At 33.3% G+C, this 16,973-nt stretch overlaps 2 protein-coding genes across 2 annotated transcripts; both read right to left on the bottom strand.

The window, feature by feature from the left end:
- Positions 1-2,522: 2,522 nt before the first annotated feature.
- LOC132168087 (cyclic nucleotide-gated ion channel 1-like) lies at positions 2,523-7,574 on the bottom strand. The gene is made up of 7 exons (XM_059579158.1): positions 7,511-7,574; positions 5,816-6,248; positions 5,469-5,681; positions 5,017-5,300; positions 4,417-4,528; positions 3,904-4,152; positions 2,523-3,291 (listed from the first exon to the last, which is right to left on the bottom strand). Exons 1-7 carry the CDS (start codon positions 7,552-7,554, stop codon positions 2,821-2,823), a joined length of 1,806 nt encoding a protein of 601 aa, XP_059435141.1. The 5' UTR covers positions 7,555-7,574; the 3' UTR covers positions 2,523-2,820.
- A 2,521-nt stretch (positions 7,575-10,095) lies between these two features.
- Positions 10,096-14,985, bottom strand: LOC132162581 (cyclic nucleotide-gated ion channel 1-like). The gene is made up of 7 exons (XM_059572840.1): positions 14,945-14,985; positions 12,753-13,182; positions 12,224-12,436; positions 11,490-11,770; positions 11,182-11,293; positions 10,709-10,957; positions 10,096-10,611 (listed from the first exon to the last, which is right to left on the bottom strand). Exons 1-7 carry the CDS (start codon positions 14,983-14,985, stop codon positions 10,096-10,098), a joined length of 1,842 nt encoding a protein of 613 aa, XP_059428823.1.
- Positions 14,986-16,973: the final 1,988 nt, after the last annotated feature.

Here is a 16,973-nt window from a genome sequence, read left to right as displayed (position 1 = left end):
AAAAAAAAAAAAATCAGTTTATGAGGCTTTCCGCTCGAGTAATGTTAGGGATCATTTTTTTATCTTTTTTTAGGAAAATTATATCAAAATCTCTTAGGTAAGAGCGCCAAAATTTTTTTGTCCCTAAATTTTTTTTTTTTTACAATTTACTCCCTGAGTCAATCAAAATGCCAAGAAAATTTCTACCATCAAATTTTTTAACTACCGTTAAATTGGTTAAAACACATCATTTTACCACGTCAACATAATAATTTTTTATTAGTTTAATTTAAAAATTAAATAAAATTAAAAAAAAAATAAAAGGGGTGGCTTGGGTGGCCTGCAGGGCACCCCTAAACCCAAGGGGTGGCCCACCCCTTGGGTGGTTAGGGGTGGTCCAAGCCACCCCAAGGGTTGTTACGGGTGGCCCACAAGCCACCCCTAAACCCTAGGGCGTAGCCACCCCTAAACCCTAGGGCGTGGCCACCCTTGGGTGGTTAGGGGTGGCTTGCGGGCCACCCCTGGGGTTTAGGGGTGGCCCGTAACCACCCATGGGGTGGCTCGCGCCTTCTTTTTTTTTTTTTAATTTTAATTTTAATTTAATTTTTAAATTAAATTAATTAAAATTTATTATGTTGGCATGGTAAAATAGTGTGTTTTAACCAATCTAACGGCAGTTAAAAAAATTTGATAGTAAGGATTTTATTGGCATTTCGATTGACCCAAGGAGTAAATTGTAAAAAAAAAAAAAAAACTTAGGGACAAAAAAATTTTGGCGCGCTTACCCAAGGTGTTTTGATATAATTTCCCTTTTCTTTATCTTTTTAAAATTGATATGGCTTTTAAAATCATCATTAAATGTTAGATTTGAATTTTGATCCAATTTTAAAAGTTACATCAACTTTAAAAAGAAAATAGAAGAAAAAAAAAAAAAAAAAAAGATAGTCCATAGTATTACTCTACCCACTGACATCACTCTAGTGGTCTTTTTCTTTGACTTGTTTTGTGGTGCCCCATTGGTCCGTGGGATCAGGCAAGAATATGCTCGGAGATAAAACCTGACATTGCAATATATATATATATGGGTAGTTAAGTAAAAAAACCCAAAAAAAAAAAATTTAATATAATAAAATAATAAAATTAAAAAAAAAAAAAAAAACGAACTGATAAAGAATAAAGGAAAAAATATAAAATAGTTTACTTAATTTACAATTAACTCCTTATAATATTAAAATGAATTAAAAGTTGCCTGAAGAATGCCAAATAAACAATTAAGTCCTTACAGTCAAATTTCTTCTACTAATTTAACAAATTTTGTTAGTGTGAAATTTACTTAAATAGGACATGTATCACAATTTTATTGGCTCTAACATTTCATAATATCGAAATCTATTAAATTAGTAGACGAAATTTTGCTGGAGTGATTAAATTTTTTTTTTTTTAACATGCCTCAAAGACTTTTGAGTTTATTTTGATACTGCAATGAACTAATTACAAATTAAATAAACTATATTAGCTGATTTTACATTTTTTTAACAAAACTAAACCCAACATTGAGTATTGTTGAGATATGGATTATATCATTGGACTTAGCAACCCAAATATTCGGCCCCCTCCACATGGAGCTTAGGCTTAAGGACTGTTAATATAAAAGGTCCACTACATGAGACTAATCAGTTGGTTCTTAGCCCGCCGCGTGGTCCAATGGTTATCTTAAAGAGACACTCCCCCAAACCCAATGCATAAAGCCTAAGCCCTAAGATATTTACGTAGATCCATTCGTATCTCTCTTTATTCTTTGTTATTGATTTTTATCTCCCATTCTCCCCCATTAATTCTAGTCTAGAGATATCTTCTCCTTCCATTCTCTCACTCTCTCAACTCTCCTCTCCCTCTCTCCATGATATTTCCTCCTCCAATAACATGATACCTGCCTTGAGGTATTGACGCCATATATACACTGCACTGACAACCTTTCCAGACAACGTTGCAATGAACCAAGTAAGGATATACTGATCCTTTTTCTCCCAAATCACAAATTCAGGATTCAATGAGACAGAATCCTTCTCATCAGATTCTTAAATGAATTTGGATGGACAGGGCTCCGACCCATCAACAATACCCAACAGCCCATTTTTTCCTGAGTATGGGGAGAAATTGACACACCCGCACCAGATAATTGGCATCAGACTGAGTTTTGCTATTTTGTGAGTTGAGTGGTGCTCTGTTTTTGCTGGGGTGTTTGTTCACTGGTGTGCTTTTATAAATTCACTCATTCATCAAAAAACAAAAAATGTGAAATGTTTGGAGTAGAAAAAAGAAGAGAAGAAGCAGCACCAATGGTACTAAATTCAACGATTTGAGAATAAAATGCAGGAAAGAAAAAGAAATTTTGGGTGCGAATCTTTATGGCTCTGATACCATGAAACAAAGTGTTGCATGTGGAATTGATTTGGCCAGAATATATGAATACTCCTGTTGTGCTCTATTTCATTTATAGTTAGGCAGTAAAACTATACAAAGATAACTTCAAGTATTTGTGCAGCTAAACCGAATACAACTAGAACCAAAGAATAAATATGAATAAAGATAATAATAATACACAGCATATATATACAAATCAGTAAAAGAAAGATTTGCTATCGAGCTAACAGCTGGGACTAATCTTTTATGGATGCGAGCTTGAATATCTCTTCTATCTCTTCCATCATCAAATATCTCCCTGGTTGGTAGCCATATCGACAATATCTGAAACAGAGGAACTGTGAGCTTCTGAGTTTGAGTAGGAATGAAATAAATTGTCCGAGACATGTGGTTCAGGCCTAATCCTTAGATAACTTGCTATCTGTCCTCTAACACAGACGAAATTTCAATGTTCTTCATCCCCTCAACAAACTGGAGAGGCTTTTCATTAAAGCGCCGGAAAGCTGCTTGTACAGCAGAAACTGCTTCAGTACGCCTGGAAACTATAGTCCTCAAGTCGTTGGCCATTAGAGCAAAGGCTTCAACTTTTGTATGCGTTTTTGCAGTTTTGAGAGAGATTGGGAGGTCAGATAGGTTGGGTAAGGCGGGGGAATCCAACCCCCAATCAAGAAGTTCTTCTCCATAGAAATTACCTTTCTCAATGCACTTATTTCTTCTCTCACCATTAATGATGGTGAAGTTCCATATGATGCCTTGCGTTATGAAGAGCATCGCATCAAGTGGTTCTCCCTCCCTCACAATGTAGCTGTGCTGCTTGTAGTGCACTGGCTTCAGATAGTCGCAGATCAATTGCAAATGTTGGTCACTTTTTCCTACAAGTTGTGGCACCTAGCACAAACAAAAAAGGATAAATGAGAAAGGGTCAATTCAATTGGGAAATAATTACATGAAGGAAGCTTCTTAGGTTACTTTGTACCATTTGTCACAATTTAATTAGGAAAGTGCTAACTATGTCTATGTACGTTATTATTCCAAAATGATTATTTAATGTTACAATTGGAGCTTCTCAAGTAGAATCACTAATAAAACCTAGTAACATCTAGTAACGAGCAATTATGGAAGATCTAGAGCATGTTTGGAATTGCGTTCGAAAAATAGAGTTTTTAAGTTAAAAAACGTTTTTTGGCAAAACCTTAAAAATGAAGCTTTTGCCAAAAGTGCGTTTTAGCCTTTTTTTTTTTTTTGCTTTGTGGACTTTTAAAAGCGCTTTCAATTTTTTTTTACCAAACATGTACTTTTTTCTTCAAACGGATTTTTTGAGTATCAAACGCACTTTTAAACTCCTCAAATGTACACCCAAACAAACCACTAACATCCTTAATTGCAACTCTTTCACAATCCACTCAACTTATCAAAAAGGAAGAAAAAAGAAACTCCACTTATCAAAAAGGAAGAAGAAAGAAAGGTGTGGGGGGCGGGGAAGAAGAAAAGGGGACTCACTTTTTTAAGCATAGGTAAACAGATATAGCGCTTAATCTTCCTTGCAAGTTCACTAGGAAGATGAGAGAGCAGATTTTGTACATCAACTTCTTTCTTTTGTTCCAGCATGCGTTGAACATTAGGCATGATCTCCTTTTTCATACAACCAGGGAGCTTGTTCCTATCTATCCATAAATCTATTTCTCGCTCTTTAACTTTCATATTTTGTATAATTTCTTCTGACCTTTCAGTTGCCAACTGTCTATATGTCTGTTACATGACAAGTTCAATTCATCAAATTATATTGATAAATAGAATTTATCCTTAAATCTTATGTCGATAAAAAATAAAAATAAAAAATAACGAATTTAATCATTTAATCAATGTTCTAACACCTAAATATGTAATTTAGCTTCAAAGTTCAAAATTCCCTTTTGGCCTTCTATATGTAATTAATCTATAAACCGTCTCTAATGATGTACATAATTATATAATCAAGCGCCCTTAAGCTTAAAAAAGATGTTGAGCGCCTACCTGCACATTTCCAATGAAATACAAAAACAGCAGCAAAGCAAAGATTGAGACAAAAATTGCGAAGAAGTTTTCCCAGAAATATGAACTTGTTTGAAGGTTTTGACCAAAAGAACTGCAAAAATTGGAAAAAGTATAGTTTATAAGATGGCAATATCAGAATAATATAATATGCTCAAAGTATAAAAATAAATCTATAAGAATTTACGTTGAAAGTATAAGTAAAGACTAGAGCTGTATGCAGGCTAGCTAGGGCTCAAGGTAAGGAAACAAAAACCAGCAAGATTACAAGTCTAAAGAATTATGGATCAGAAGAAGCTTCTATTTTTCTTTTTTTTTCATTCATCCAAAAAAAAAAAAAAAAAAAAGCTTGTATTTCTTGTGTCTAAATTGTACAATAGAATGATTTATTTATAGTTTAATTAATTAAACCAATGAAAAAAAGAAAAAGAAAAAGAAAAAAAAAACGTACACTCTTTGCATGGTTCAACAAATGCATGCGCAAGGACGTACAATAGTATGATATATTTACCGATAATAAGCATTCTGATCATTAAAAAAAAAAACTAATGTTGAATGACAAAGAGTGTAACATGTCCAAACCTCAAATTCCGTAAGCCCCACCAAAAACAATAGGCGAGCTTTTGTGGAAAATCTGTGGACTGCAAATTACCAGATTGAAGGGCTCCAAGAAAAATTCCATAATCAAAGGCGCCCTTTGTGTTTGGTGTTTCTACGGAGCACTTATCATCTAAAAAAGCGAGATCGTTTAAAGGGTGATTACAATTAAAAGAAATTGAAGTACATTTACTATGGTTTTTACAGGCCGTGTGCCAGCAAGCCATCTCTCGTTGCACTGAAAGAAAGTACCAATAGGCGCCTAGTACCTAAAGGGCCAGAAGTCACATAAACATCAGTAAATTTTGCGGATATCCTATAAAAAATACAAAAGAGAGAAAGATCAGTCGTGCAAATACAAATAATAATAATTATTATTATTATTATGTTGACATAAAATGAATATGATATTGATATTAATAATCAATACTACTTACATGACTGGAAAATATATAGAGAAAGAAGTTGAATGCAGCTTTAACCCATACTGTTCTAGCAAGTTTGCTGGCAATCCTGCTGTGATTCATCCATGATATGTAGACTCGGACAACTCTTGGTGTGTATTGGCAGAAAACAAGAGCGTTCAGCGACTTCCTTTTGTCAAAATAATTTGAATCTCTGATTTCTAAAAAAATAATTGGAAATAAAACCTGGACAAAACATAATCAATTAAAATGATTTGAATAATAATCCTCCTTGCGGTTAATTAAACTTGAAAGAACGTTAACAAAACAATTCAGAAGCATATAAAAGAAAAGTGTCGATTAATCCTCCCGGCCCTTACCTGTGGGAGAGGAAGAGTAGCGAGAATGTCAATTACAAAGTACCAGGAGAAGAAGTAGTGCTTTGCTATTTGTTGAGGATCTGTAACCACCTTAATTTGTCCAAGCTTACGACATTCCTTGTCGATGTAAGGACATATAAATTGCAAAATTATGTTCAAAACATAAATGAAATCCGTGACAGATCGCAAAGTAATGGCTACGATCTTCAATCTTTTATCCAACAACAAGCACTTCTTATGTTCGTTGATGAAAAGAACGTAAAAGAACAAAGGGTCCACTGATACTGCAATTACACACGACACTGCAATCATCATGTTCCACCGTCGCAGCAGCTGCCCCTCTGGGTCAAGAATTGTTTTGATTCTTCTTCTCTTTTGTCCTGAATCATCTCCATCAATTTCGGAGACTTGCCCCCCCTCCATATCCTGATCCCTGAACGTACGTACACAACATAACAAGCAAAGAATCAGGTTAATGATATTTATCGTTTTACTTTTGATCCCTTCAACTGAGGAACCATAATGATACCTTCAATCTAGTTAATTGCATGCTTAGAATTTGCCTGGCTTAATTAAAGCCATGCTGCAAGTGTGTGTGTGTGTGTTTTTTTTTATGTAAAATATTTTTCATATTTCAATGTGTAGTGCAATCAAAATCTATAACAACTGAGACACCCAACCACCATCACCTTCAATTAATTTTCAATGTAAAATAATTATTTTCCATATGAATCAAACGTTAGAAAAAATTTATAATCATTTTTAATATCTAAATCGATTAATAAAAATTATTTTTTTAAAAAAAAAATCGTATATTTCAATAAAAAAATATTTTACATTGACACAAACACAACCTCATGGTCCTCATCTATTTGTACGTTCTACCTGAAGGCTTATAATTAATAAGATTTATTGGTCTCGTTTTCTGCTTTTGTAGTTGGGCGTAGCCCATCCAAGCATACACTAAACAAAACATAAAAACACATCGACCCTTAAAAAGCCTCTTTTTTTTTTTTTAAACATATCCACACAAAAAGAGGAAAGATGATGCAAAGTAATCCGCTTCATGAGGCGTGATTCCCATGAAGTGTTATTTAAAAATTTTGGTTAATATAACAATGTATTCACTATATAACAACTTGCTGTAAAATTTAGTAAGTAATGTTATTTAATAGACTATTATATAATTGCAATACAACTTGATGACGTGGTAGTCAGGATCAACCCTTAAATCATCACTAATAAAAAAAACAAAAATAAATGACTAACTAACAACAGACCATATTACACAAATTTAAATTGATCATAAAATAAATCATTTCTATTTAAGATAAAATGGATAAGATCGTAATCATGGGACAACAACTTGTCGAACACGTACATTAGCCGATCAAGGGAAGGGGAACTGGGGAATTACGCAAGTACTCTTCGCAAGATGAAAGAAAGAATGACTTATTTTTAACAGCGTTTAAGAGATTGGTTCAAAATTGGGCTACCTTATTAAAGCCTTAAGCACCAAAATAAGTTATTAAAACAAAATAATAATAATGAAGGATGCTAGTTATTCTCATATTTACAATGATAATAATCATATCTATAAGCAATTAATTTTTTGTTTTTTTTCTTTCTGTAAAGACCATATAGATATATAAGTTAGAACATATAAAAGAAGAAGAAGAAGATGAAGATGCTAACCTCATCCAGTTGTCTTGCGCATGCCGATGCCCACGGGAACTCATAACTCAAGCCTATAATTAACGATACAATTAACGTCCGCACCCACGACCACGAGCTACAATTACAACGACAAAAGTATGAGTTTAGAATATTCCTTAAAAACTGGAAAACAGATTAGATAAACACCACTTTCCATATATATATATATATATATATATTAATCTAAGTGCAACCTCAGAAAAAGTAAAATTTAAGTGCAATCCCTCGGATTGTGCACCATATGATTTCTTTCAGGGAAGAAACGTAAGACTCTGCACCTTATGAGCTATATATATATATATATATCATACTCAATGCAAATACTCAGACCAAGAAAACATTAATGATTGGCATCAGATACATATTTCATGGGCATGTAAAAGGGACCCAATTAAAAAAAATTGCCCCGTTGTTTAGGAAATGTAATAAGGAAAAATAGTGATAAATTTGTGTCATCTTAGAGATTATATAAACAGTGAAATGAACCTGATAAACTCGAGGAGAGCAATATCGGAGATGGGCACAAATTGGATTTGTTGTAGGATTGAAGACTCTGCAGCTGCAACTAATAAACAAAATCAGCAACTGTCGCGGTTATAAATATTTATTCGTTAATTTTTTTTACGACCATCTGTACGTACGTGGTGTCTTCCTTTCTTTGTTTTTTTTGTCGGACCGGCATCCTTCAAGTCTTTCTTTTTGCTTTTTTGACACGCAGATCCCTCAAGTCTTCTTTGCAACCAATGAAAATTCAATATTGATTCCAAAGTCAAGTCGGTCACCGAATCCGAATGGTAGTACAGAATAAAATGGAACCAGCTAGGCAGCTTCCTAGCAAAATCAAACGTTTAAGAACCATATATAACTTCTTGTGCAATTAATTTGTTATTTGACTAAAATCTCGACATTGCAACATATCAAATGGGGGGTTCAGTAAAAAGTAAAATAAATAAATGACAAGATAAAAAGTAATCCCAACGTTCACCTTATTTTAAGAATAAATATCAGCTCCTCTTCCTATCATGACAATGATTTACAAGTAAATGGAATATATCATTGTAGCTTTGTCTAGCTAGATCCCATTTGTCGTGCCTTAAGTTCCATGCATGTTCAAATATATATATAAATAATATCGTTAAGCTTACATGATAATCATACTTATAAACTAATCAAAGAAATTGATACGTCCAACTCCTAGTTAAATGTGCACACATTCCTTCTAGACTGAAATCCATTAATCTTGACAATCCGTACTACTTTACCGCTCATGAATAGCTTTTCTTCCCCACCTTTTTTTTGTTTTTTTTTTGCTCCTTTTTTTCTTGGTCCAAAACAATATTTTATACTTCTTAAGAGGAATACTGCATACAAGTCAGCATTAGACCGGTAGAACATGAATATTACCCACCTAGAAACATCTAAGAAGTTTTCTCCTCGCAACAGCTCAAGAAAATTATAAATTATGTCTATATATAGAATTTTTAATTAATTTCAAATAAATCCATATAAGTCACAGAACTTGTGTTGACCAGGGCATAAGAGGAATGATGATCATCACTTGACGTCATGGACATCATGAAACCAAGGCAGCACACATGGACATAAGGGGCACACATGAAATAGGGTAAAACCAATGTAAAAGGAAGCTTTTTTAAGCAAATATATTTTTTTGAAGATAAAATTACTTTTCTTTTTTCCTTTTTTTCTAAAGAGAAAAATACTGTAGAGGTTCCAGGAGTTTAACCTTTTACCAAATTCATCATTCAGGTTTAATTTGAAACTTATCAAATCCATCACTCTTTTAAAGTATATATAATGCTTCGTTATCAAATTCTTTTCTCCGTACTCCTTACATTAGGTTTTTTAGTGATGAAGAGTGACATGTAGGCTAATGACCTTGTCATATCTAATAAAATTATAACACATATACATATCATTGAATCAACAGTACTTATTATTATATAACTTCACCACATCATTTAAAATTAAAAATATACCATATAAAAACAAAAAATAAAATAAAAAAGTTAACGAAAAAAAAAAAAAGAAAAGGAAAGGAGAACAAAAAAATGGTTGGGAATGGCTTTTAAGTATGTAATTTGACTATCCACTTGGAAGTGCTTTGGCCACCTCTAACTCAGCCTTTAGAAATGGTTAAACTTGAGAGTAGCTCGGCCAGACTAATTTTGACATGCTTAAACACAAATTTATATATTGTCATATCATTTAAAATTTTAAATGACGTGATACTATATATATATATATATATATAATCCCATTACATTTTGTTCATTCTCATCGAACAAATCATGGGCAAGATCAGAGGCTTCACGCTCGGAAAATGTCTAATTGGGTCTTCAAGTGAATCTTCCAAAACACCCTCACCCTACCCGGATACAATCGGCTAAACCCGTTATCACCACCATCGAGCAAACCCAAACCCATCCCAACATGGGCCTACGTTCAACAAATAATCTATTAATTTTTGTACACAACTTAATGCAAAGGCCTCTAAAACAAACTATTGCTTTTCATTTTTCAACACCAAGAGCATGAGAATTGAACTAGCTTTTGTTACCCTTGGGCAACAGGGCAGACGACAATTCAATTTTCCTCTTCCCTGCAACCAATTGCAGAGACGACTTTTCATTATTCCTTTCATTAATTCGGCGGAAAGCTGCTACAGTTAATGCTTGTACACAAGAAGCTGCTTCAGTACGCCGGGAAACTATAGTCCTCAAGTCGTTGGCCATTAGAGCAAAGGCTTCAACTTTTGTGTGCGTTTTCGCAGTTTTGAGAGATATTGGGAGGTCGGATAGGTTGGGTAAGGCAGCAGAGCATTCCAACCCCCAATCTAGAAGTTCTTCTCCATAGAAACTACCTTTCTCAATACACTTGGCGCTTCTCTCAGCATTAATACTGGTCGTGAAGTTCCATATGATGCCTTGCGTTATGAAGAGCATCGCATCAAGTGGTTCTCCCTCCCTCACAATGTAGTTGTGTTGGTTGTAGTGCATTGGCTTCAAATACTCGCAGATCAATTGTAAAAGTTGTTCACCTTTTCCTTGAAGTTGTGGCACCTAGCAAATAAACAATCGAGAAGAATAATGAGAATATTTGTATTTAACACTATCACAATCCAATCAAATTATCAAAAAGGAAGGGAAGGGAACTCACTTGCTTTAGCATGGGTAAGCAGATATAGCGCTTAATCTTCCTTCCAAGTTCAATGGGAAGATGAGATAGGAGATTTTGCACGTCAACATCTTTCTTTTCTTCCAGCATGTGTTGAACGATGGACATGATCTCCTCTTTTATAGTACTAGGGAGCTGGTTTCTAAATATCCATAGCTCCATTTCTCGTTCTTTAACTCTCATGTTTTTTATAATTTCTTCTGACCTTTCAGTTGCCAACTGTATATATGTGATACATGACAAGTTTAGATCATCAAATTCTATTGATAAATTACAGCTCATCTTTAAATCTTTGATTGATAGGAAATGATAAATTTATTCATTAATCAATCAATATTCTAATAACAAATGCATGTTGAGTAGTCCTTCTACATGCGTGTATAAAGAAATCATCAATAACACTCATAATTATATAATCAAGCACCCTAAAGATTAAAAAGATGTTGAGCACCAACCTGCAAATTCCCAATAAAATGCAGAAACAGTAGTAAGCCAAAGATTGAAATACAAACTGCAAAGCAGTTTTCCCAGAAATATGTACTTGTTTGAAGGTTTTGACCGAAAGAACTGCAAATGTTGAAGAAACTATCATGTATGAGATAGCAGTATATATATATATATAATACTACATTATTTTGATATATATATATATATATATATATCAAAATAATGTAGTATTCTTTTGGATGAATGGTAATTAATTAAAACAAAAGTGGAAATTCACATCTCATACTATCGTAAAAAGAGTTTAGCATGTGCAAACCTCAAATTTCGTAGGCCCCACCAGAAACAATGTGAGAGCTTTCGCGGAAAATCTGTGGACTCTAACGTATGAGATTGAAGGGCTTCAAAGAATATTCCAAAATCAAAGAGCGTTGTGTTTGGTGTTTGTACAGGGCAATAATAATCTAAAAATGCACGATCACTTGAAGGTTGATTGCAGCTAAAAGAACTTGGGGTACATCCGACATGCTTTTCACACGCTTTGTGCCAACAAGCCGTCTCTCGTTGGACAGAAAATAAGTACCAAAAAGCACCCAGTACCTAATTAAAGAACCAACAATTCTCTTAAAGATCAGTCAATTCTGCAGTTATTCTACAAAAAAGCTACAAAAGAGCGAGACAATCTTAAAGATATAACAATTTAAAGGTTACTCAAAACTGTCTTATCAGCACTATGTGATTGATTGTCGAATAAAAATATAGTATCAAACATTTCTAAATAGAGCACAGGTCCTAGCTAGTTACTTTCATTCACGTGTCAAGTTTAGATTGGAAGTGGTAGTACTATATAATTAATCACACATGGATATAAATTAGGTGCGCAATGCATGCTTATTTACCGAGGTCGATGCATTATATACAGAAATCTAAGGAAACCTTGATAAATGATAAACAAACGACACTTATTGAAAAAAAAAAAAAAATGAAATAAGCAATAAAAAAAAAAAAAAAATTATGACGTAAAATGAACATGATATTGATAATCAAACTTACATGGCTGGCAAGAATATAGAGAAAGAAATTAAATGCAGCTTTAATCCAAACAAGTCTAGCAAGTTTGCTGGCAGACTTGGTAAGATTTATCCATGATATGTAGATTCGGAGAATTCTTGGTACATATTGGCAGAAAATAACAGCATTCAGGAACTTCCTTTTGTCCAAAAATCTTGAACCTCTCACTTTTGAAAAAATAATTGGAAATAAAACCTGGACAAATTAAAACAGACTGTAAGATATATATATATATATATGTGTGTGTGTGTGTGTGTGTGTGTGTGTGTACTTTTGAAAAAATAATTGGAAATAAAACCTGGACAAATTAAAACAGACTGTAAGATATATATATATATATATATATATGTGTGTGTGTGTGTGTGTGTGTGTGTGTGTGTGTACTTTTGAAAAAATAATTGGAAATAAAACCTGGACAAATTAAAACAGACTGTAAGATATATATATATATATGTGTGTGTGTGTGTGTGTGTGGGGAATTTTAATGAGCTAGATAGTGTTCCTTGATTACCTGTGGGATGGGAAGAACAGCGAGAACATCAATTACGAAGTACCGGGAGAAGAAGTAGCGGTTTGCTATTTGCTGAGGATCTCTAACTATTATAATTCGTCCAAGCTTACGAGAGTCCTCGTCGATGTAAGGACAAATAAATTGAATGATTATATTCATAACATAAATGAAATCTGTGACAGATCTCAAAGTAATAGCTACGATCTTTAATCTTTTGTCTAACCAAACGCACTTGGCATCTCCATTGATGACAGGAAGGTAAAAGAACAAAGGGTCCACTGATACTGCAATCACACATGACACTGCAAACATTATATTCCACCACTGAAGCAGCTGCCCCTCTGGGTCAAGAATTGTCTTTTTTGTTGTTCTCTTTTGTCCGGAATCATCTCCATCAGTTTTGGAAACTTGCCCCTCAATATCCTGATTCCTGAACACAACACATATAGCAAGCAAATTAAGAATCAGGTTAATCATATATTCTCATATGGAACTTGTTCTTCCATTCTTTAATTGATCTAGTTGTTTAGAAGTTTTCTGCTTGCTTTCAGTTATTTTTCATGTTTTCAATGTATATGTTAGTAGTTGAACCAATGTATTTTTCTAACGGTTTAGTTTTAATTCTAAGTATTTCATAAGAAAGAGAGAGCGAGTAAAATTAAATTTGGACTGGCCGTTGAAAAAATACAACCAAATACAATCCACATGCTATAATTTTTTCACTATACCTTATAAGCCAAACCCTTTTTTAGCAGTATAGTGTAATAAAAAAGGAGTGCTACTTTCGATATAGCTTTGACTACAAGTCCTATTACAACTTAAATGTAATATTTATCATGTTAATTATATAATTAAATTTATTTCTCAAATTCTATTATTAACTTTGAGATTAGAGTAACAAACTACAGAGGAGAGGATAAAAACTCTCTTTCTCTAACTCCCTCCAGCTCTCCTCTCCCCTAATTTGGGCTCTGATTTCCCCTAAATTTGTTTAGTTGTGTTGCCGGCCAGCCACCAAATCTTTGGCCCCAAAATTAAAAAATCGTCACCTCAAAGTCCACCCATTGCCAGCCCGGGCCCATATCCACGAGCATCACACCTCCCAACCATCGACGGCCACCAAAGATATTTTAATGATTATTTTTAGGATTCTAATCAATCAATAAAAGTTTATTTTTGACCAAGAAACTATGCATAATTCAGAGCATTCACATTACCAGAGCAACTTTGACTGAAAAATAAAAATAAAAAATAGCTACCTGCTATAGTGGACAATAAATTTGTTGCAATTTGTTAAATATTTATATACTCAATCATAAGAAAACTACTTAAAATATATATATATATATATATACACACTCAAGCATCATAAGATTATCTTTCAACCACTTTCTATTCTCCCTCAGCCATTATCTGAATGTGGACAACTCATGATATATCAACTACCTCCATTATCTCTAAACTAGCTCTCACTATTTATCAACCACGTGAAGGTGGAACATGAAGAGAACATTTACATAAAATCCAATAAAAAGAATCGATCAAATCATTCTAAAAAAAAACTGAGTTCATGCTATATTTTGACTCCATATAAAAGTGCTAACTTAAACATCAGAGAGTCTCCGACTAAGGCCGAGGACTATTTGACGCTATTGTTATTTTGCAAGCAATTCATTGCCGATCGAACCATACCAAAAACTGCATATATATATATATATATATATGAATTTTTTTCTTTAAAAAAGAATATTTAAATAAAATAATAAAAATAAATAGTTAAAATAGTGAATTGGATGTTAGTATTTATTTGGAACAGTGTTTAAGAATCGAAGACACTATATCCAAATTAGAAAACCGATATCTGTACTGAAAAGAAAGAAAAAGATTTATTTCGAACAGCCTTTAAGAGAAGAGAAAGGTTGAAAGTAAGATACTTGGATATATATATATATATATATATATCGACTGGTACAGTGGACTTGACTGATAGAATAGATTGTAGAGAAAGGACAAGAAATAAACAGAGCATTAAAGTTATGAAAACCACTTGATGATAAATCTAGTTAATTAATTACCATTACCAACAAAACATTTACAAGATGCTGTAATTAGTGGTGCTTTTCGATCACCCACATAAAAAATCCTTTGAGAAATGTTTACAATGATAGGAGGAAGAAGAAGAAGATGCTAACCTCAACCCTTTCTCCTGCCGATGCCGGCCATGGTAACTCATCACTGAATTAAGTACCCACGAACTACTTTCCAACGACAAGAGTACTATTGAGGTAAGAAGATTCCTGAAAAAAAAAATGGAAAACAGATGAGACAGACTCCACTTTTCACATATATATTCTAAGTGCAATTGAGACTCTGCAGACATGATCATATGAAGAAGCAAAGGTTTCTGTAAAATCACTTAAAAATGGATTAAAAAAAACTATGGGTTGTTTAGGAAAAGTAATAAGAGCAAATATGGGTTGGAGAATTGAACCTGATAACTCGATCAAGATGAACAATGGAGACGAAGATCTGGAGAAATTAAGCAAAGAGTGGCAGAAATTGGATCTTTGCTGTGGGAGTACTTAAGAGACTGCAGCTGCAAGTAATACACGAGCAACTCTTGCCGATTATAAATAGTTATTTATTCGTTATGACTAAGTCTTCTTTTTTTTGTTTGTTTTTTGTTTTTGTTTTTTACAACAAGTTTCGGGTCTTCCTTTATTGTTCTTTTTTTTTATTATTATTCGGATAAAATCGCTCAGAAACTGACGAAAATTTAATACATTATTACAAAGTCAAGTCAGAGCGAAAGATGGTGCAGGAATAATTCAAACTTGGCAACTTCCAAGCAAAATAAATGACGAGAAATATATTGAAGAAAAAAAATAAAAAGATTACTTGTGCAGTTTGCTAATTGACTAAAACCTCGACATGGCACTCACCCAAAAAAATAAAATAATAATAATAATAATAAAACGTCGCTATCTCAATAGATATCATGAGGGGAGTTAAGAAATAAAAAATTTACAAAAATAAATCGAAAATATAAAAAGTAAACTCAAACTTTATTATAATTTAATTTATTGGTTGACTTAGAGTTCAACGTATACAAAACTGCACAGCTTCTACAAGTCTCTCAGTCAAAGACATGAGAATGAGATGGACCCGGTCCTTGGGACATCAACTACTATTTCTTTTGCTTCGTTTCCTCTTTAACCATTTCTTGGGGGAGATATATATATATATATATATAATAGAGGATTTTTTTTTAAAAAAAAAAAGGACCTGATGGATGTGCTCTATTTTTTATTTTGCTTCGATGGATGTGCTCTATTGTACCGTCTTTCATCCATAATAATAGGTGAAAGTCAATGGACGAGACAAATTGAAATCTAAACTTTGATTTAGATTCGAGCTGCAGACATTTTAAATCATTTTAACTCTTCCTTTCCCATGTGCCCTTTGCAGGAAGATATGTTATTAGGTTGTCCTACTGTCATAAAAATTTTGATAGCTTAAAAGATGAATTGTAAGACATCTATCCCAAATAATTTAGGATGTAGTCATGAGCCTCGTGACTCTTTTCTTTTAAGGAGTTCGAATAGTGAGTCTCATAATTCCTTTAGGTGGTTGTTGATGGTTCTAAGTGGTCTTATTTAGTGTCATTTTTGATTATGTAACCGCTTTGTGCAGTCCCTTGAGAGGACTCGGTCACTCGTTTCACCAATTTCTTACCTTTTGTAATTATTTCTGTACTATTTTAGTTTATATTGGATCTGTTGTTGGAGAACTCACCCCTTAAAAAAAAAAATGCCCGAAAAGCCCCCCAAATCTATGTTATTTTGGATAGCCTAATAACAATAAATCTTAATTATTCCCTTGAAACAACTAATCCAAAATAAATCAACTAAACAATATAAGTTACTCTTGAAAATGCATGACGTACATAAATTAGCCAAAAAAAATATATATATATATTTGTTGACTCGACTCCCGCTGACGTGGCAAGATATGTCATCATCCAAAAAATTCTTGAAAGGTCTTACCAAAAAAACACTCTTGAAAATGCATGACGTACATAAATTAGCCTATATATATATATCTGTTGACTCGGCTCTCGCTGACATCACTCTAGTGATCTTTTTCTTAGCTTGTTTTGCACACCAGAGTGGTGCACCATTGGTCCATCCAACTAGGCAAAAATATTATGCTCATAGATAA

Source organism: Corylus avellana, chromosome ca1, assembly GCF_901000735.1.
Source record: "Corylus avellana chromosome ca1, CavTom2PMs-1.0".
Taxonomy (NCBI): Eukaryota; Viridiplantae; Streptophyta; class Magnoliopsida; order Fagales; family Betulaceae; genus Corylus; species Corylus avellana.
Note: the sequence above shows the minus strand (reverse complement) of the source record. Positions and strands in the feature narration are given on the sequence as shown.

Coding starts and splice junctions, on each gene's coding strand:
- LOC132168087 (XM_059579158.1), bottom strand. CDS start 7,554: ATGAGTTCCCGTGGGCATCGGCATGCGCAAGACAACTGGATGAG. Junction 5,682..5,815: donor CTACTCTTCCTCTCCCACAG/GTAAGGGCCGGG, acceptor TGTTTTGTCCAG/GTTTTATTTCCAATTATTTT. Junction 3,292..3,903: donor GTTTACCTATGCTTAAAAAA/GTGAGTCCCCTT, acceptor TGTTTGTGCTAG/GTGCCACAACTTGTAGGAAA.
- LOC132162581 (XM_059572840.1), bottom strand. CDS start 14,985: ATGAGTTACCATGGCCGGCATCGGCAGGAGAAAGGGTTGAG. Junction 11,771..12,223: donor TCTATATTCTTGCCAGCCAT/GTAAGTTTGATT, acceptor TTCTTTAATTAG/GTACTGGGTGCTTTTTGGTA. Junction 10,612..10,708: donor GCTTACCCATGCTAAAGCAA/GTGAGTTCCCTT, acceptor TTTATTTGCTAG/GTGCCACAACTTCAAGGAAA.